The 21,730-nt window shown below is 43.7% G+C and overlaps 2 protein-coding genes across 2 annotated transcripts in view; one reads left to right on the forward strand and one right to left on the reverse strand.

Moving 5' to 3' along the window:
* Positions 1-18,355, forward strand: part of LOC116319468 (calcium-binding mitochondrial carrier protein Aralar2) — a 51,663-nt gene extending 33,308 nt beyond the window's left edge. The window contains exons 12-18 of the mRNA XM_031738810.2: positions 1,385-1,437; positions 2,897-2,977; positions 7,342-7,482; positions 10,808-10,946; positions 16,121-16,279; positions 16,475-16,565; positions 17,333-18,355. Of these exons, the coding sequence (XP_031594670.1) occupies positions 1,385-1,437; positions 2,897-2,977; positions 7,342-7,482; positions 10,808-10,946; positions 16,121-16,279; positions 16,475-16,565; positions 17,333-17,519 (851 nt within the window). The 3' untranslated portion in view covers positions 17,520-18,355. The remainder of the gene's footprint in view (positions 1-1,384; positions 1,438-2,896; positions 2,978-7,341; positions 7,483-10,807; positions 10,947-16,120; positions 16,280-16,474; positions 16,566-17,332) is intronic.
* A 57-nt stretch (positions 18,356-18,412) lies between these two features.
* LOC116319472 (cytoplasmic dynein 1 intermediate chain 1) overlaps positions 18,413-21,730 on the reverse strand; it is a 62,399-nt gene continuing 59,081 nt past the window's right edge. Inside the window, exon 18 of the mRNA XM_039605806.1 lies at positions 18,413-19,181. Coding sequence (XP_039461740.1) covers positions 19,071-19,181 — 111 coding nt within the window. The 3' untranslated portion in view covers positions 18,413-19,070. The remainder of the gene's footprint in view (positions 19,182-21,730) is intronic.

Genomic DNA, 21,730 nt, shown 5'->3' on the forward strand with positions numbered 1-21,730 from the left:
GTAGTAGGAACAATGAAAGAGAAGGGAATCGAGAGAAGATGAGAGAAGAAAAGTGTAGGGTGGACAGGAGGGCGGTGTGAGTTCACCTCTCTGTTGACCTGGCTTCTTTGAAGTGATTACCGGCTGGCTGGGGACTTTCAGAGCAGCACAATGAACGTCACACGCAAAGCCACATACCTTGAGGCCTGTGTCACGATGTAGTGATGTCGCACGTCTAGACCTACACACCGGTACAAACACATTACACACACACAAGTATGTAGGCATGCAGGGGACTACTTGGGCATGCAGGTACGTACATACCAGGGCACGACACCAGTAATGACTACCTGCCCTGCCTTCAGAAACTGCGGTTAGAGTGTCTGCATTGTTGGGGTCAGATTAAAGGAGGATTGAAAAGAGGTCTCCTGGAATGGCAGTGGGGCTTTAAAAAAAAAATCCTATGATTTTGATTGACAGAACTAGGTTTCGCGAGAGGAAACTTGAATGCTTGAATTTCTGTGGGAAACAAAGGCTATGAAGAGTGAAGTGACAGACGCAGACAGGTCTGGCTCCAGATAGAAAGCGAGACAGGTATCCTGGCACCTAAACTGTAGTTATGTAATGTAAGTTGAAAGGGCCTTCTCTGTTGAAACATTCTTCAGAAGGAAGAGAGGGGAATTAACGGCCCAAAACTGCTTTACAGTGCGATGCTGGGACAGCACAAGAAAGAAACACGATGGAGAAGACTTTGTCAAAATATTCCATAACAAACCTGTTGTGTATATTTTGTTTTCATGAACACATGTCTGCTGATTTTTCTCTTTTTCAGGCTAGCCAAAACTTGCAACTTCCAAATTGGGTATATGGTTGTGTGTGTGGTTGTTTGTGTGTGTATGTTTGGCCTCACTACACACAAAGGACTCGATTATGAAGTGTGTGTGCTACTTTGAACAAATGGTTGAGCGTGAGTGATTTGTGCCTTGGGACTGGGTAGGGGGCCAAGTTTCATTGTGCTCCGTTGTGATTATTTTTGTTTATTTTTACCCGACTCTGGGTTGTAATTGAGGTCTGCGTAAACTTTTGGTGGCTTTGTTTTATACACTGCCCTTTTTTCCTATTCTGGGAAGCAGTTTCGCTCACTTCATCCTCTCTTTGCCCCTTCATCCTCTTCTCTCTCTCTCGCTCTCTTTTTTCTACTCTGATGTCCCCACACTCCACATCAATAGATTTCATTAGCGTCTGGGGGATCTTGCACGGTCGGGCGCATGCAGCGGGAAGCCACACATTGATGTGGAACGTGGGGAAGTGGTATATGTATATATATGTATGCATGTGTGTGTGTGAGAGTGGGGGTACCACGGCAGTCTTTTTTTCTAATCATCTTGTCGTTTCCTAATGATAGGTCTGGTACCACAGCTACTGGGTGTGGCGCCCGAGAAAGCCATAAAGCTCACAGTAAGTCGCTGTGTTAGAGCACGTGCAGACACATGCACTCAGGCAGAGATGCACGAGGGTCTTTAATGCCTTTAAATTATTGTATGAGTTTTAGATCGTTTTATAAAGCAAACAATTAGATACATAGTTACAAACACATAGCTACTTCCTTAACCTTCCTGTTTTTCTGCATTTGTAAACTGTCAGTCAGAGGAGCATTTACAGCATGCAGTGTAACATTTGTGGTACGCTAAGTGGCATGCACCATCATTGAAGCATGTGTCAGTACATTTAGGTCCATAAGTATTTGGAGAGTGAGACACTTTCTGTACACGATCACAGTGGATTTCAAATCAAGCAAGATGTAAAAAGTACAGACATTCGGCTTTAATTCAAGGAGTTTAACGAAATGTTGTTTAAACTGTTTAGGAATTGCAGTCATTTTTATACATACTCCTCATTTTCAGAGGTTGAAAAGTAACTGGAGAAGTTTCACTGTTTCAGATTTTATTTACAAATCAGTTGAGTGACAAGGACTTTCATGGCCAGTTGAGGTCTGCTCCCTCAATATTTCATGACAAATGGAGTAGAGTTGATTTCAAGTGTTGAACTTGTATTTGGTAGTACTTCACTAAAACACACAGTATGAGGTCCAAAGAGGAAGGGAGGCTATCATTAAGCTAAAAAATGCCCCAAAATAACGCTATCAGAGAGATAGGAAAACCTTTAACAGTAGCCAAATCATCAATCTAGTTCATTCTTTAAAAGAGTGAATGCTCTGCCCAGCTCAGCAACACCACAAAGGCCCAAAAGACTATAGAAGTCAACTGGGTGAATGATCACAGAACCATTTCCTTGAAAAAGAAACATGACTCAAAACTTCTAACCAAGTCAAGAAACAATCTTGATTTGCTATTGTTAAAATCTAATATTAAGAGATGCTTTCATGAATGGAAATACAGGCAGCATTGAAAAGGACCTGCATAGTTCTGAAAAACAAACTTAGGATTAAAGCTTTCGATTGTTTCCTCCAACTAGGAGGGATGGAGAAAAGCTACGGAGGACAGAATCAGCTGTAAGTCCAAAGCATAAGACATCGTCTGTAAAACATGATGGAGGCAATGTTGTGGCATGGCCATTGGAGCCGGGTCACTTGTGTTGACAGATGAAGTGACTGCTGATAGAAGCAGCAGGATGAATGGTGAAGTGTATAGGGCGGTACTCTCTGCTCAAGTTCAGCCAAATGCTGCAAAACTGATCAGTTAATCCAAAAATTTGGTTAAACCCTATGAATTAAAGCTGAAAGTCAGGACTTCTATCACATGTTGACTGTTTGATTTATAAACCACTGTGGTCATGTATAATGGCAACTTGACAAACTCATTGTCACTGTCTAAAAACATATGGCTACAACTGTGTCTGTTGATTATTGTGTTATTGTGTTGTATTATGTTCTAAAGCATACATTTTGTGTCTCTAGGTGAATGATTTTGTGCGTGGAAAGACCAGACAGAAGGACGGTACAGTCCCGCTGGCTGCTGAGATCCTGGCTGGTGGATGTGTAAGTTTATAGACAGCTGTTACATTTGTTGTATTTCTATGTGAGAACGCCTCCGTTTGTTTGTAGGTTAAGTGAAGGTCAGGTGCAACTGCTTGAACAGGTTTTGGGTGTTATATCAAGGAGCTGTTTTAACTTTGGTAGCTCACCTGGGAATGTGCACACACCATGTGATACAGCTGATTCCTTATCGCAGCCTTTGAACATATCAAAAACTATTAAAAGCTGCCATCTGATGCCTCAGCTGACCATTTTGCACATCCAATTAGTAATTTAGATATAGGACATGCTATTGAAGTTGCTTTAGTCTGCTTACAGCTGCTTTCCATCCCACCTCAACCATAGCTCATTCTTTTATGATCTGACTAAATCACTGCCACTGATGCCTGCTCTCTTCTGTACTGACTCTTTTTTCGTTGCTGTTACAGAAATAAAAACGCACTGAAGAGCTTGTTACTCCCTTTTTACTGAAAAGACACAAAAGGCCGAGTCGTTTTCAAGAAAATATTATGAGCATAATCAAATACAGTCAAAATACATATTTCGGTGTGCACCCTCTGCCTTTGCAGAGTGCACTGTGTTGGAGTGATGCTGCACAGCACTCAGGCAGTGTGTGCAGTATTGAGGCGGCATGCATGTCTTAACTATGCTGACAGTTGAGCAGACAGACATGGACTTGTTTTGGAGTCCAGGGGTTTCTATTTGTTGATGGAACCTGTACATTTGAAAGAGCAAACACACACACACTGTGCATGCTCAGAGAGGTGTGTGTGCACTACAAGCACACGCACACACAAAGATTGACAGCTGCTGATACCTGAGTCCCCCCTTACTCAGTTTGTTACCTGCTCCCCCTCCAGTCATGGGTTTTGATCACTGACCTGTCAAAGTCTAACCCCTGCCCCACCCTACTTACCCCTCAATGCATGTACACACACACACACACTCACACACTCACACACTTACTTTCTTACACACACACTCGGTCCTACAAGGCTGGCAGCTTTAGCCAGGCCAAATGAAAGAAGGTCTTTCACTGAACCCTCTTTTGATGTCGATCACTAAAGCAAAGTATTTCAGGATACACAAGTCATTATGGGTTTAGCTCCACTCAGGCACATTCAATTGACCTTATTAGTTCTGGGAATATGTTTAAGAAATGTTATGGCACAGTACATTTGCTGTAACTTACATTCTGGATGGCGATTTTCTTTTGTGAGAGAGAGAAATGGAAAACATACAGCAAAGTAAATATACTTAGGACGTGCTCTGTGGTGTCCTGGGTGTGAAGAATAGTGGTTGCCTTTAAAAAAAAAACAACATAATAATAATAATAATAATAACTTGTATGAATTTAAAAGCAGAACCATAAAAGTCGCAGAGAGAGGGGAGGAGGATAAATGTAGAGGAGAGGAGTGTGGATGGATGGATTTTTCCTCTTTTCCTCCGTGAGCCGTCGTGACAGCTCCTTTCATCCTGGCTGAGGCCCCGGTGTTAGTGCTGGCACTGCACTCTGCCTGCCACTTTATCTTACACACATGCACACTCACACACACAGACACTTACACACACATGTATGGCTATCTTTATGAGGACCTGTTGCGTTCCCTAGCCCCTTATGCTAACCTTAACAAGTCAGTTCCTTACCCCAACTTTAACATAGCGCTGAACCTAATCTTAACCCTAAAAAATGAGTCCAAACCCTCAAACATTTCTTTGAAGAGGGGTGAAAAAGTGTCCTCACTTTTCCGTTTTGCCTTCACACATACACACACGCTCTCACACTCACACACAGACGTCAAACCTCCCTGAACCCTGTTTTAGCGAGGCTCCAGCCACAGCACATGAAATCTGTTTATATCATTTGGTAGCTGTGAAAGTGTTGGTTTGGACCACGATGTCGGCCTCAGATTCACAGTCTGTAAAGATGAAAAAAAGGAGAAGCGAGAAAGAAAAAGAGAAGATATGTTTGCTTTCTGTGAAGAAAACTTTTCATATGTCAGTATCTTTATCTTTATCTGCCCCAAAGTGTTGGTTTTCAGGTCCCTTTTCTTTCTCTTCTCACCTCTCACACTCCTTCTCCTCCTCCTCCTCTTTTCTGTCCTTAAACCTGCGGCTCAGCACCATTAAGCTCCGGTGTGGGTTTGCCAGTTTCTAATGATTATTTGGTAAGAATGGCATGCTCCGTTTACCGAGCTGGGTGGATGCTTATCTGGCAGTAACTGGCCTGCGTTTCAGGACTTAAGTTACACGAAATACTTGCTGGGTCATTGCTGACAGGAGGAGCGGGGTTGTTTGTTCCCATTCATTGTGAATGTGTTACAGTTTGCGTTTGTGGTTTTTAATGAGTTTCTTATTCAGGCCTGACGTGAGTTATGAAAACATTATCAGTGAATCTAACATGCGCACGCCCCGGCCACAAATGAAGCCGTGATTATCATTTATAGATGGTGGTTACATTTTTTTCTTTTTTTTGTTTTTGTGTTTTTGTGGGGGGTTTTTAGCTGGTGCTAATCTCCTGTGTAAGTGCGTGGTCGGCATACGTGTTTAGGGTTGATGGTGGGCAGGTCCTCAAACTTTTACTAAGCTCCTTTTCCAGCACACACACACGGCCAAGGAGCTGCGATCCGTGCATAAGGTGCTGACGACCCAGGTTTCCGAGGATCACCTTGCCTTGTAATTACCTGGGAATCATCAGAGGACTGCCGACGCTGTCACTCCATAATCACAACCCTCAACCTCTCTGCCTCAGTCTCGACCTTTCCTTCACTTCTCTTGTTTTGACTGCTCCTCTTCTCTCTCTCATTAGCGCCTTTTGTTTATTTGTCTGACTCGCTATTTTCTGTGCATTTCACTCTTTTTTTCCTGCCCCACATGCCCTCCAGAGTTATGCAGGACTCTGGGGTGGTTCGACAGCACCAAAAAAAACAAAACAAAAAAAACCCCTCAACCACTCCTTTTTATCTCATGTTGTCAGATCTAATTGTCAGCTCATCTCTCTGAACAGTGTTGTTGTTTACCCATTTCAAATAAACAACATCTCTATCTCCTCCATCTCAAGTCTCATTTGAATCCAATTGAAGCAGCCAGCACTGCTAAGGGCCGGGGCCAATAGCCTCTTAATGCTTGCGCTATTAGCCAGCATGTAATCAACTAGGTTATTTCCATAAAACAAGTCATAAAGAGTTAGCTGTGAGATGCAGCAGCCCTCTTGCTATTCACAGCCCTCTCTCTCACTCTCTTGGTCTGGAAGGGAAGCTGTAACCCATTATTCTTTGTGTTGTTTAAAAAAAGCAGCTGCACACACACCTTCAATGAGACGATTATAATCTCTGTCTGTCCTCCCTCCCTCCCCTCTCTCCTCTTAAGCAGTACATGGTAATGCTTAAAGCCGGGGGACTCATAGCAAAAAACAGTGCCCACGTTTGCAGATTGCAGCTTCCCGTAAGGCAAGAGGTGACGAGCACAATCCATCATTCATAACGATGCAAAACGCAGGAGGGGGAGAAAGGGAGAGAAACAACAACAAACAGACCAGGCCTATTTAAGACAGAAGTGGCGCCATGGCAACCGATTGCTATCTAATTGCGATGTGCCGCCCTTTTGCGTGTAGATTCGGTAACCACTGGCAACCGTTGGCAGAGGCGGACGATATTGGACAAGATGAGAGAGATCATTTTGAGAGCAGGTCAAAGCAAGAAACAGGGAGAGAGTCAGCGAATTGGTGAAAGGGGGTAAAAAAGCCCAAATAAAAATCTCTCCATTTCCCAGTGTCTCGAAGCGTCCTGGAAATGCCGCCATGCTCCCCCCACTGCACAGCTAACCATTTGTCTTGCCCCAACTCCTTCACAGCAGCTACCTCTTATGCACTTAAAAGCACTGCTGACCAGAAAAAGACACAGAAACCAGCCTGAACTTGCTGTAGCGGTTCCCCCCCCCCCATCACAAGTACAGGTTTGGAGGATGATGTGAAACGAGAGGTTAGGGAGAAAAAGAGAAGTCAGAGTCCCCGCAGGGTCTGGGTGATGAAGACAAACAGCTGACAGACTCGCGTGCATCAGCTGGATATTCCTGGTACTCTCCTCCTCTCTCCGTGTTTGTTTTGAAGTTGGTTGCTGAGGCTGCAACATTGCTAAAATTACATCATAAGCCAGATAATTGTAGCAGTTTTGTCTCATAATGATTTTTATTTCAGCACGTTATGTTGAAATGAAATCGCTTAAGTGGATCTGGGGCAACACTTGAATTCTCACGTTAAAGCACAGACAAAGCCGTCATTGAAATTGGGTTTAATTCGCAGCGGTTAAAGTGAGGGTTTCCCTTTTTCTGAAGTTCGCTTTGTTTGTGTTTTTTATGTGTTCCTCCAGGCTGGAGGATCCCAGGTGATCTTCACAAACCCTCTGGAGATAGTAAAGATCCGTCTGCAGGTGGCAGGAGAGATCACCACGGGGCCGAGGGTCAGCGCTCTGTCGGTCATCAGGGACCTGGGCTTCTTTGGGCTTTACAAGGTGGGAAACACTTCTGTGATGAGAGGTGAAGGTGTAGTTAGGCTCATATGGAGCTGTTTTTTAAATACCTAGGATTAGGGTCATTAATTCAGGTCCACACTAAATGATCAAAATCTTCTTACATGGGTCTTTGTCCATGAAAGGTTTCCATGAGATTTCTGGTGTCACTTCTTTACTACAGTAAGCTCTTCAAAGCCCTCGAGTGAATGTTGCTGAGGACACATTTAAGGCCACAGTGTAGTTTATGTGGACTGGAAACAATGGAGCTGCCTACAGTATGTGTGTACAGTCGTCTGGTAGCTCAGGAGGAGAATCTGAAAGTCCCGGTTTTATGTCTGTCTGTCACATACAAACTTACTCTTTCAGTTGTTTTCACTTTATAACTCCTTCTGTCTTTTGAATAATCGGCTGAAACCGGTGTGTAGACTGGAGAAATGACCTGTAAGTTCCTTATAACACAAGACACAAGAGATCATTTCCAAGACAGAGAAGGGATGATATTCAGCGCATTTTTTTATTTTTTTTTTAATTTAAAACTCGTACGTCTTCAGATGCGGTTGAAAGAGACTCAAACTCGGGCTGATTTGTTTTTCTTTGCTCCTAGATTGTCTTTTCTCTTTTGATTGGCCTTGCAACTTCACAACAATCTATTGTTTCTTAATAATGTTGTGACTAAATCATATGTGATTTTTCTATTAACTGTTGTTCAATTATACGCATTACCTTACCCCACATCAGCTATCATTTAATTTGACAATTCATTGTGGTCTGTTTGAGAACCACAAACGGCACAATTTATGCTAAAAGCTGTATTTAACCTTAATTGCCATAATTGGTATTTTTCAGTGGCGCAAGGCTAAAAATTATAGTGTACTATTTGAGCATATAACTTGTTGCTAATTTAGCAATCTTTGTTGTATTACAAAGAGTATGTCCTGTTTTTTTCAATAATTACTATTCCTGTAAATATTTGGACTTCTAACCCTCGTCTGTTTGAAGCAGTGAGATGTTAGCAGAAAGAGCTGGGGGGAACCAGTGAATGAGCTGTGGCTAACGCTAACATTAGCAGCTTAACTGGCTTGACAGGGACATTAGTCCCGGGGGTGAAACAGAGCATGTCTAATTGAGTTACATAAATAAGTCCTAATGGAGCTTGGTGGGAGAGATTCTACCTCAACTGTAAACGCAATCAACTGTGAAAATGTCAATCTAATACCTGTGGTTACATTAATTAGTCATGTTTTACTTAAATAAGATGACACTTTTTTTTTGTTTTGGTGTGTGGCAGCATGTCTGTCCTTAAATTCCAGGTAGTAAACTATTTTTCAGATATGTCTGCTGATTATTTATTGCACTAGACTATTACTTTAATATTCCTTTTATTTATTTTAGTGATTCGTCCATGTGTCTGCTGCTGTGGCAACTTGCAAATAAACCTTTGGGTTCTGTTAACGAGGCTGTAAAAGACCGTGGAGCCTCCTCACGTCTCTGTCTACCTGTCGCCGTGTTTGTGTGGTAATTTATGACCGTGAGGTGTGTGTCCACACATAGCTGCTGTCTCCATTCACCTGTTTGTGAAAATGCCGCCAAACGCTGTGTTAGCAGTGCCAGTGCATGTATGTGTTCGTGCTCATGCACATACTTAATTGCATTCGTCTCCCGGTGCACAGAGAGGAGACAAAGTGCATTGAGAAAGCAGTAGCAGTGTTGGCGGCGGTGGTGGTGGTGGTGGAGGAGAGGTGGGGAGGAGACGCGCTCCAGCCTGCAAGCCCCAGACGGGCTGGCTCCGGAGGGGCTGCACCCAGGCACAGAGCTGCCTTTGTCAGGGTAATTATCCTGATGCTCACCCTCAGCTGGTGGAGCTACCGGTTGGTATGGTTACTAACGCTCTAGCGCCACCATTCATCAGTGGGGGAAGCTGTCACTGTAGGGATATCGAACCAGATAATGTTTCATGTATGTGAAGTTACTGTATATCATGTTACCTGCAAGTAACGTAAGAGCTTTTGATTTCGTGTTAGAATCTGACCGATATAAGATTTTTAGGACCGATATTTGGAAATTTCAAAATCTTGTTTCCCTGACATTTGTTAGGTGTAGTCAGTACTAAAATATTATGACACTTGAATTTAAAAATAAAGTTCATTTTATGGTTACAAGTTTGTGTGCCCATGTGTGTTGCCAACAGGAAAGTTGTAGAGTGCCCCCTGATGGAGAAACTATGCAGCATCAACACTCGTTACATTGTTGGACGATGTTTCTTCCTTATCTTTTTAAAAAATTTCCATTTATCGGTTGTTGTAAATGCCTTTACCGATAATACTGATGATATCGACCCATAATCTGTTGACCGATATATTGGTCAGGCTATATGTTGTGTGTATTATTCAATTTAATTTTCATCTCGGTCTTAAAGGACTACTGTAAAACAGCTCATTGTCTCCGGTCCGCCAGTGCATTACCCAGCTGAACACCTTAAACCTGCTTTTAAAACTTCTCATCCCCAGTCCCTGTGACGCTGCTTGTCTGTCCTGCCTCGATAGGATCTCGAGGCTTTCAGCAGCCACATGGGCCTCAGCCAGGAGGGACAGGCAGACAAGCAGTGCCAGAGGAAAAAAAGAGGGAAAGAGATAGCCCAGGTATCTGCCAATCCTCTGTATGTATGTGTGTATGTGTCAGGGAGGAACCAAAGGATTATCCCATGGGAGTTAAATGAAGCCTGTCCAAAACAGGGAGACTCCGGCGAGGTCTTTAAACGCCTTCTGTTGACTGTAGCTGCTGTGTCAAAAAGCTGGCAGTGGGCCAGCAGGTTTAAAGTACAGCAGGAAACTCTATAGGCTTGATGATATAGTGCTGTTTACAGTCGCAGACAAGGAGCCATCTTCGCCAGCCAGTCTGCCTTCCTCTGCTTTGTTTTTTTTTCTTTCTTTTTTTTCATAGCTTTGCGTTTGGAGCCGCCCCCTCACCTGCTGCTGAGAGCACTGATCGTTTGCATATGGAGAGACATGATTTTTCTGCCATGTTTTCGGTCCACATTTCATTATGCCTCATGAGTTGCAGGGGTCTTTTGGAAGTAGCTTAAACGGTGGTAACATCAGTTGATGCTTGGATATGTGATTCAGGAACAGATTGTTTAATTTTGTGGCTAGAAATTGCAATTTATTTTCAGAGAACTCAGCCAGAAATCAAGGTTTAAATCCCCTGAGCTTCATCAGTCTTTCTTTGCTCCCCTTTGTGTTTATTCTTGTCTTTGTTTTCTCCTTCTGGGAGCTCAACTTTTAACCCAGTGTTTTGACCCAAAGTATCCCACTAACTGTCTTTTTAGGGTTCCAAGGCTTGTTTTCTGCGGGACATCCCCTTCTCGGCTATCTACTTCCCTTGCTACGCCCACACCAAGGCTTACCTCACTGAGGAGGATGGAAGAATAGGGCCAGCCAGGATGCTGTTTGCTGGAGCTCTGGCAGGTAAAGTACGTCCATCCCCTGGAGCCTTTACACTTCAGTATAAAAGGAAGGACAAACTAGTGTAAAATTTAGAGGTAAAAAGTAGTTTGTATATGAGATCAGAGGCTAGAGTGCTTGAATTAAAATAGAAAGCATTGATTTTATATGTGCTTTTGCTGTATGTGTATTTTAATATATTATAATCACTGTCTACCACTGTCACATGAAGCGTGTCTGTCTGACCCCTGCACATGTGGTGTACCTCCAAATAGATCTGCAGCTATATGTATATATATTGCAGAGTAAGCACTTACTGGCACACATTTTATGCATGCACACATGTAAAAATGGTCAAGATGACCTGCTGAAGTTCAGATCGAGCATGAGTGTTTCAGAAACTGCTGATCTGCAGTTCTCACACAGCCCTCTGTTTTACAGAGAATGGTCTGAAAACAGTAAATATCCAGTGAGCGTCAGTTTTCTGGGTGAAAATATCTTTCTTTATGTCAGAGGTCAAAGGAGGAGGGACAGATAGTTTTCAGCTGATAGGAATGTGACAACAACTCAAAGTATGCAGATAAATAACCACACTGTGTGCCACTCCTATCAATAGGACAATATACAATGTGATTACATATTACACACATACACACGTGTAAGCTATATGATTCAAAAAAGGTTGCCTGGTTTGATGAGCTTTGATTTCTGTTATGACTTTCAGACTGTAGAGTCAGAATTTGGCATAAGCAGCATGAAAGCATGGATCTATGCAGCTTTCTAACAGTCCGTGCTGCTGGTGTTGGTTTAATAGTGTGGGGAATATTTTTGGTACATCTTAGTCGCCTTAGTGGCAGTTCAGCGTTGTTTAAACACCACAGCCTACCTGAGCGATCCTATCACTTTAAAACCAGTGTACATACATATTCTCAGGCTGCTTCCAGCAGGATAACACACCATGTCACAAAGCTCAAATCATCTCAAACTGGTTTATTGAACATTGCACTGAGTTCACTGTACTCAAATGAGCTCTAGAGTCACCAGATCTCGAGCCACCAGAGCACCTTTGGGATGTGGTGAAACTATTTCCAGCACCTTGTTGACTCTAAGCCGTAGAGTCATCTACTTAACATAAGGTCAGTGGTTTGACCCCTGGGTCCTCCAGGAGGTGAAAGTACACTCAGGCAGATTACTGTGCGTATCAAGGTATCCACGGGCAAGATGGCAGCCATCATTGTGTGCATCAGAGTGTGAGGGTGTGCAGCTAAAGTGCTGTGTGTGTGGGAATCTAGAAAATGGCTATGTAAGTGTACCTAATAAATTGGCTGGTGAGTATATATATTTATATTGTATAAATATGTATTGCAGTTTCTTTAAAGTAGTAAAACAGCACTGCTGGATCGCCCCTTGTTACACCACCATTATAACCGGCCCTGTTACAGTACAGCATACATTTTTATTACCTGCCATTACCCATTACCGTTGGGATCTCAGATGGTATGTTTTATGCAAGTTCTCTGCAGGTCATTTGTTTAGTCTACACAGTCCCATGTTGCATTTTAATAGCTTGGCCTTTTAGTGTTTGCCCCTGGCTTGAAAACCAGTGCTTTGGCTTGTAAAGTGACTGACCATTCCAAGCGAGCCTGAAAGGCTAAAAGCTTCAGCCCTCGATGCGACGTGCACAGCCCTGACATTTATGAAATAAAATCTTTGGCCGTTTCGAACAAAGTGCGAGAGCAGGTTTCGCTCTGCTCTTGCCTCAGACGTCCGCGAGCCCGCAGTAACAGTAGCAGAGCTCGGAGTTTGGAAGCCAGGCAGCCTTTGACCGCAGGCTCCATGGCGGTAGCTGCTAATTAGAGCTCAGTGATTGGGGACTGGGGTTTCTGGAGCTGTGCTGTAGGGAAGCGCCTCGGTTGCCAGCCAACCGGGCCGGCATAAAGGCTTTCCAGTCGTCATATACTGTACACGCACAAACACATGCACAAAGATGGTGGGGCATACTGCTCTGTTAAAGAAGCAGGGTGAACAGTCCCATCCTGCCTGTCGGAGAACTGGAACAGCAAAACAATCAGTTATGATTTAAGAGCTTTATCCATTGCATAAAAAGATGATTTAACCAAAGAAAGGCTTAAATATTTGATTTATCCTTAATAACAGCCCTGCCAAGTTCAAAAGCTTTACAGCATTGGCATGAACGGCTGAATATTTATTTTGAATCCTCAGAGATGTGTCAGCAGCACTCTCTTTTTGACGCAGACGCAAGGCAACATGGAAAAAAATCATAAATCCTGCCTCGCTTCCAACTTTTACTTTCTCACCGCAAGACTGGCAGCCACGGCTCACAGACTGAAACGAGCCTCATGACTTCTTTATTTTTTTCATTACTTTGACGCATTTATCATCCCTCTTTCACATATATTTATCAGCGGTTGCAGCATTCTGGCAATTAGTGTTTTACAGTCAGCACAGGAAATTGAATTACACGCTCAGTTTGTACAGCATTATTTAGCTAGGCATTACTCTGGTCTGTGAAGAATGTAGCGTGGGCCATCTCCAGCTCGCATTAGCTCCGAATGGGATAAATATCGGAGGGAGGGAATTTTTGGCCAAGCTGTGGGGGTGTAAGAAATATCCACTCGCTTGCAGTCCTGCTTGTTTTGTCACTGTGAAATATGGCGGGAATATTCATTGTTTCCCAGCAGAAAATTGAATGTTTTACTTAAACCTTGCTTTGGATATGGGTCTTTTAAAGACAGGGACCAGGTCGGCAACTGCTCACAGTCAGCGCCGTCTCAAAAGCCACTTTGGTGCATCAACATTGATAAGACAGAGTCAGCCTGCTCTCAGTTTTCACTTGATTGGAGTCAAGTTTGCAGGCTGTCTCTCTGTGATAATACGGCAATTAACTGTGACAAATGTAGCAAAATTAGCAAATCTGTTGCTGTCTGTTTACATATAAAGGCACATCGACTAATTACATTCAGAGTCCAGCCAGAACCCCAGAGACTTAAAACAGAAATTTACAAATTTGTTGGCAACCAGTTGGATTGAGTCCCTACTGCAAAGAGACACGGTGCAGATGAGTTGCACTTATCAACCCAGACTGACTCAGATTGATTGCAACCTGTTGTTGGCAATCTGGCAATTAGAAAGCAGTTATTTGCAAACATTTGCCCATCTACCTGAGAGGGACTGCAGTCTGTCCGAGTCAGGCTGCGATGGTTTGGAGACAGGTTGCCTCCCACCTGTCTTGCCTTGCAGTCAGCTGGTTGCTGCAACTACTTGTAATCGGTCTCCAACAGGAAAAATCTGCACAATTGCCGGGGAAACACATTTTTTTTCTTAACAAGGTTTATTTTTACTGTAGTCTGACTGAGCTATTGAGACTAAGTAAATAAGGTGAAGATCATTTCAAATATTTGAAAACTATGCTGATTCTTCCAGTGGAAGGAAGTGAAGAGAAAGTGCGAGGTGTGATCGTCTGAAAACAAAGGCTGCAAGACAGAGAAAACAGTCAGGCACACAATATGTGACCAAGGCCTAAAGTTGCTTTTAGTTGGTGAAAATTATTCATGTTTTAATGTCGGGAGATTCTTTTAGCTCCCTCAGTTGTTAGATATGTTAGCAAGCTACTGTAGATTGCTAAAGCACTTGCAAATAAAGCTTTTAAAGCTTGGAAACATTCCCGTTTTACATAAGTGGCATACAGCCACAGTTCTTGAGGTTAGAGAAGTCCACTGCAGTTTTCTTGTTTTCCTGCTTCGCGTCCTGTTTCTTGCGTCAGATTTTGTCTCTTGGAAGCTCCTGGTCCTTTATCCTGTTGCTCATGTGTGCAGCTACAAAAAAATACTTCTTTGCGTTTGTTGTTGTTTTGCAGCCCATGAGCTCTGTCTGTCACTAATGCTTGCAGATTTCTTTTTTAAGTGAGATGGCACACAAGGGCCCAAGAACCAGATCACAGCTGGTGGCATATTTGGTTTGGGAGCAGGATTTAGTGAATGTGAATATAAAACCACTGTGAGAGGGGAGTCATTTGTTTTCAAAACTTAAACAGTTAAACTTTGCAGACTTTATATTATTAAACATTATATAGTTGATTTGCAATGATTTTTTGTTTGATTGTTTTTGTTTTCTTTCCATAAAACATGGCAGTATGGTTTCTTGAACATCCCTAGTGGCAGGTAATAAAATTTCAGGGAGGGCTGGGGCCCCCTGTAGCTACACCCCTGCTGTTTCTATGCACTTTCCATGTCAATGCCATACTGTGTGGGGGATTTGATTTGATTACATTTTGTAGAGATAAAAATACTGTCATGATTTTCCTTTTTTAAAATTTAGGGTAAAGTTCTGTTTCAGCACCTGTATAGATCATCAAGACTCTTTTTATTCTGTCAAATGATTTTGGAAAAGTTTATCTTTGTCTGAATTAAAGGTCTTAGGATAGTCAGTTATATATGTGTGTAGATACATATATATTCAGACGTCTTGCCTACTCCCCTCCCCTCCCCTGCTCTCCTCTCCGCTCCTCTCCTCAGTTCAGTGCAGGTGGTCAGTCTCCACTGGGTGCCAGTCGGCTACCTAATGCCGAGTTGATCAGGCTTGCTGAATAGCTCGTTTTGCCGTTACAAAAACCAAGAAGTCAGAGTAAATCGTCAAGAGGGCAGTTGATGGTAATGACCGAGCCATCAATGATTGGGCCCATTCATGAGTGAAGTGGCTGGAGTGGGGGCCTTGCAGTCACTCCCTTCAGTCAGCCAGTCACTTTGAGCGGCACACGGGGCACAGTGTGCATTGCTCTCATTACCGTCCATTGTCTGGCCTCTTTCAAACGGCTGTAGGAAAAGTGGGAGAGAGAGGAAAGGAAGAAAAAAGGTAGAGATTAAATAATGGCCTGGATTGGTTGATGGTGAAGTGATAGGAGCTGGCCCCTACTTGTGTATAGTGTATGTATGCCGCAGACATACTGCATGGTAAGATGGTAAAGATCCAAGATGACGTGTTTCAGAAAGGGGAACAAAGACGGCTAAAAATCCACTCGATGAGACGGGTTTCAAAGATATGCAAGATTTCAATCAATCGCTGATGGCTGCTTTCTGCACATCATCTCATTTGTTTGGGCCTGATTTTGGATTTTGTGCACTCTGTTTAGAATCAAACACGTTTCGACCTTTTAGAAAGCTCTCGAGTCCTTTCTGCAGGCATGCCGGCCGCCTCTCTGGTGACCCCGGCAGACGTGATCAAGACACGGTTACAGGTGGCGGCGCGTGCTGGCCAGACCACCTACAGCGGCCTGATGGACTGCTTCTGGAAGATTCTCAGAGAAGAGGGGCCCCGCGCTTTCTGGAAAGGAGCTGGAGGTACGCTCATGGAGTCAAACACCATTTTGTAATAGATTTACATTGATTTGATCATAAGATATTAACCATAAACAGACACTTTCACTCTCCTTGCGTCTCAGAGATTATTTTGGCCAGACCAACTGACCAATGTGGTTCTGCGTTTGTGTAAATTGCGTCTTTATTAATTTAAATAAACACATTTCTCCGCTGCAGCTCGAGTGTTTCGTTCTTCGCCTCAGTTCGGGGTGACACTGGTGACCTATGAACTCCTGCAGCGCTGGTTTTATATCGACTTTGGAGGACAGTAAGTATATTCAACTGTTTCAACCGCACAGAAACAATAACAAGGCTTTTTCTTCCTGAACAGCAAGCCCACAGTGATGTCACACAGACCCTCTGACAGTTGACAGTTTCCTCAAATACACAAGTTTTGTGAGCACCCATTTGACCTCAGCGTGTCGTTTCCCCACTCCTGGGACTCAAAGAGCCTCATCCTCCCCTCATGAAGGTCACTGTCAAGAATAATTCACTCCTTCACTCAAAACCCCGTTGGGGAACTTGGGTTGCCTCCTTTTAATGGACAGCAGACACCGCGATGCACATGCACGCATCGGTCGGACGGCTCATTCGTTTTCCATGTAGCGCCCTCTCTCCCCGCTCGCTCACAGCGACACAAAATCAGCTGCAGATCCAGTGAAAACTCGCTGCGGTTTGGACCCGAGCAGATCCTTTTCTTGCTGTCTGTGTTGGCAGCGATTCACAGAGCGCGGCGTGAAATCTTTGAGGGATTTGATTTAGTTCTGCTCTCAGGGAGAAGCGTTGAGCCGTTCCGCTTTTGATTTTCTATTAAGATTGTTTATTTCTGTGGCGAACAGCGTTTCGAATGATAATATTAATTTAAGATTTAATAATGATGATAATAAAACCCCTGTGCGTTAACAGTTTGCAGTGTTTATGTTGTTGAACAGTTCCCTCCCTTCCCCTCGTCTCTACCTCTTTTTTTGCTCCTCTCTCTCTCATCATGTCCCTCACTTTCTCCTCCATCTCTCTCTCTCTCGCCACACACCACAGAAAGCCGGCTGGCTCTGAGCCCACCCCCAAGTCTCGGATCAGCCTGCCGGCGCCCAACCCCGACCACATCGGAGGCTTCAGGTTGGCCGTGGCCACATTTGCTGGCATCGAGAGCAAGTTTGGACTCCATCTCCCACGCTACACGGTGCCGACGGCAGCGGCCCCTTCCAACGCGAGCACCCCCTGAACCTCCACGGGTGTGGGGGTGTGTGTGCGTTTGAGGGGGGGAGCTGAAGTGTTTTTCATACATAAAGCACCGAGAAACTATCAGGTCCATTTAGTTTTCACAGTATTTGAAGTTATTTTGTTCTAATTATTGTATAACGGCGTCTATATGCGATCTCACCGATTAGCGAGGTGTGTAATTGCTACAGGGCTCACGCAGTGTTTGTTTCACAGTGTTGTGTTATATTAGTTAAGTTTACACTCCAAACTCGTCCACAATATGCACACAGCAGCAGAAGGGCTTGCACAAATACACTTGAACACTTTCTTTAAATATCGGTGGCTACTTACTGTTGCAGCTTTTTCCAGTGTCTTCCTTTTGTGTTGCTTTATAACCAAAAGCACATTAATCACATGATCATAAAACCGGCTACACACAAAAAATATCGTACAGTAAATGTGACACTTCTGTATATATTAGAAATCCATATTTTCATATGTGTGCGTCTGTTTCGATTGAGTTGCTCTTTTCAACTGTGTGTCGATTTATGGTCGAATGAATCCAGAAGAATACGACCAAAGAAAGGAGTTTTGAATGTAAAAGGCGCGGCGTTAACGTTGTGACCGTACATAATGTTCACCGCTGTCAAGATGTTTAGGTTCAGGTCTAAATGTATGCAGATGTGGAAATATATGAAGGAGTGCGTGTGTCATGGCTCTGTATTTAAACTTGTACGGTGCAGAGACTGTAGGAGCTACATGTGGTGTGTAATAATTGTGCCTTACTGAACGTATGGCAGCAACATGTGTGGTCGGAGTAAAGAGACACTTGTATTAGTAAACCGATGTATGGTGGAGGTTTTATTTGCAGTACTACTTCCTGGTTGGAGGTGGAAATGAAAGCAACACAGCGGCTCCCGGGCTCTGCTTTAATAGTCAACATGAGCAGGCTGAACAGCAATCACTCTGAATTACAATATACCTCTTATTAATCGTCACAGTTCATTAAATAATATACAGTTGAAGCTCTCACTGAGTACAGAGGACCACTCGATTCAGCTTCTGACGCACCGACTCGAACACTGACATAAAGCAGCTCCATGTGTGATAACCTCGCTCCATGTTAACCCCACATTTCTGCATCTGGAATATTTTGGGAATGCGTTGCATGCAGGCTTAATACAGACAAAAAGAAGCACAACATAAAGTGAACATGTAAACGAAACATGACTAGTCTATGAAACCTGCTCCATTATTTTTTTTACAGTAGTGCGAAGCATTGTTACAGTACACACACCTCCATAAGGCTAACAGACTGCTGCTCTTTATATACCGGAGGCTCACGAATTGCAAGCGACGCATCACCTGAAGTCGTTGGACGAATAAATAACAACAAATCGGTACAATTTGATTTTAGAAATGCAAAAGTACAATAAAAAAAAAAAAACTAGAGAGCAACATAAACGTGGAGAAACAAAACCGAAAGTGAGTGAGAAGCACATGCTACAGTGACACCAGCAGAAGCACACCAGGTCTCTGGATCCGCCCACTTTGGTTTTGGAGTCTTTCTTTTCTATGAAGCCAGCTCCATAGGCCCCTCCTCCTCGCCGTCAGCACGGTTAGCACGAATCTCCATCAGCGTACGGGCAAAACGTGCCCAGTCGTCCGTGTGGGCCACCGAAAGCTGTAAAAACCACACAGGTACACGGTGTGAGGGACATCACGTACATCACTATACAGGCACCACAGCATGATTTAATAACGGAAGGAAATGAGCAATAAATCTGTCTGTGCTGACATCAGCTACTGATGCTGGAACAGCAGCCGTGCCAACATAGAGGACTCCCACAGAGAATCCACGCTTCTCCCAGTTCCAGATTTTTCCACAAGGAAAAACGATGTCATAAAAGCGCATAAATTCCTGGCAGATTACTTTTAGCATGAACAAGCAACATGAGATAAAGCAGTTGTTCTCCGTGATCATTTTCCGGAGTTTAACCGCGTGTCTGTAAGTATGGTAAACAGATGTTCGGTGTTTCGGTATCTGAGAAGCTTTCATATTCTCTTTAGTTGTTTTAACACTGGACTGGTGACATCTGCTCATCGGCTGTGATGGAGCCAGAGATGACCACAGATCGACCTTTAACCAGCTCGGCGACCACTTGCTGTCAGGTGCCGTCTGCAAAAAAATTACAAAGCTATTGCTCTGCACATACACAGCAGTTCACATTAACTTCTCACATTCAGCCTCCACCCACAACCACATAGATCTGAAACCAATTCCTCCACAAACATTGACGTAGTTGCTGCAGGGCTTAATTTAACTGCAACGTGACACAAGAGCTCAGCACCCTTGCTTTTATAGAGGAATAGAACCACAATACAACCAGCTGGCAACCAGTTGAGTCGAGTCCCCTACTGCACAGAGAGGAGTTGCACTTATCAATGCAGGCTGATCTCAACGTGGTGCAATCTAAAATAAGATATTATTATTATTACAAACCTGTCAGTCAGTCTGAGATGACCTGTGTGGTTATTTGCAGATAGGGTCCCTAACACCAACCTGTGCAACTGCTTTATGATCCAAAGTAGTTCCCAGAAAATCAATGCAATCACTAATTCTTCCTAGTAGCAAAGAAGTTCACGTCCTATTTTTACTCTAGTGTAGCCGAGCTCTAAAGGCAAAGTCATCAATGAAATCACATGGATTCAATATTTGGGGCCATGAATGAGTTCCATAATTTCATTGACAGTTCATTTAATTGCTGCTGAGACATCAAATTGGTCAAACAGATACTGTCATCTGTTGCACTGGAAGCACGGCCTATGATGCTGTTTCCAGCTCCCTGTTTGTTGTCTTTGACACCACTTGAGTATCTTCATCTTATTCACAGTTCAAGATAATCCTTACATATCTTAGACTGGCCCTTGTAGAAGCCTCAGTTCATCCTGCCTGAAACAAATCATTTTACGTCCTCTCGTTTTCTGATCGACAGCCTCTTGTGAGCAACGCTTTTGTACTCACAGCCAAAGCCGTGACATCACCACATCAGCATCATACGGACCAAAAAGGTAAAAATACTAATTGCAAACAGAGTATTCAGAGCAGTCTGAAGCCTGTGTTTGTATAAGCATTCAGAACAGAACTGTGAGCGTCACAGGTTCATTTTGATGTTTGATAAGAGAACATGAGGCCAGTATGAGATGTCAAACTGCGTGTTATTCCTCATAAAGTGTCTTGCTAGAGTTGTGCACAGCAGGAGTCAGAGTGAGTGGGACTGAAGTCGCCACCCAAGATGTCTGCAACCGCTTTGCCTGCCCAGGCTGTAATTAATCGGGAACCAGGAAGAGGGAGGCAGCCATTCTGAACCACCCCCCAAGGGGCTGGGCTGGCCACAGCGGGGGGCTCTGGCAGATCGTCGTCTGCTTGGTGCCTGAGTGACTTCAGCGTTAGCAACAACGGCAAAGACAAGAGGCACAGAAACACGCTGGCTGATGTCAGGTTTTTAAACAGCAGCAGCTTCAAAATGCTTCATGCTGAGGAACATGATCTGGAAAAACAGAGCAATACCAGTAAGGTCCTAATAAAAACTCCCCTAATCTCTGATGACACAGTTTTTTCTAATTTGTACTCAGTAAAATAAAACAGAAATAACAGTATTTGGTATTTTACTGCACTGGAAAACTCTAAAGGGCTGCTCTAAGTCCCAGGACCACAGCTCTCTGGATGAAACTGCTGGCATCTCTTTTTTTCACATGCTGTTCCCAGTTATAGCTGTATGGGGGAGTTTGTAGTGACTTTAATACCCACAATACACACACACACACACACACACACACACACACACACACACACACACACACACACACACACACACACACTCTTAGCTTGTTGGAGTCATAAAACCTTTCAGCCCCGCTCGCTCTTATTGATGACTCTCATGGTTACCATGAACTCAGCATGGAGTCCACCAGCTCAGCCCCTCTCCAGTTCACCACACAACAAAAAAAAAAAAAGATGCTAAAATTAGCCGAGCGGCTAGGCTGCACTCACATGGGATCCTAACCAGAGCTCTCTAAACATGAGAGAACATACGGGCACGGGCTGGCCGCTTTGTGGCGACAGCAGTGTCACGTGGAGGCCGTTTCACATGAAAGAGATGGGGCACAAAAATATCAAACATTTCCACTGCAGGGACCTTTTTGAGGGGGTTTAACAATGCAGAGAGGAAG

Source organism: Oreochromis aureus, linkage group 22 (genome assembly GCF_013358895.1).
Source record: "Oreochromis aureus strain Israel breed Guangdong linkage group 22, ZZ_aureus, whole genome shotgun sequence".
Classification (NCBI taxonomy): domain Eukaryota; kingdom Metazoa; phylum Chordata; class Actinopteri; order Cichliformes; family Cichlidae; genus Oreochromis; species Oreochromis aureus.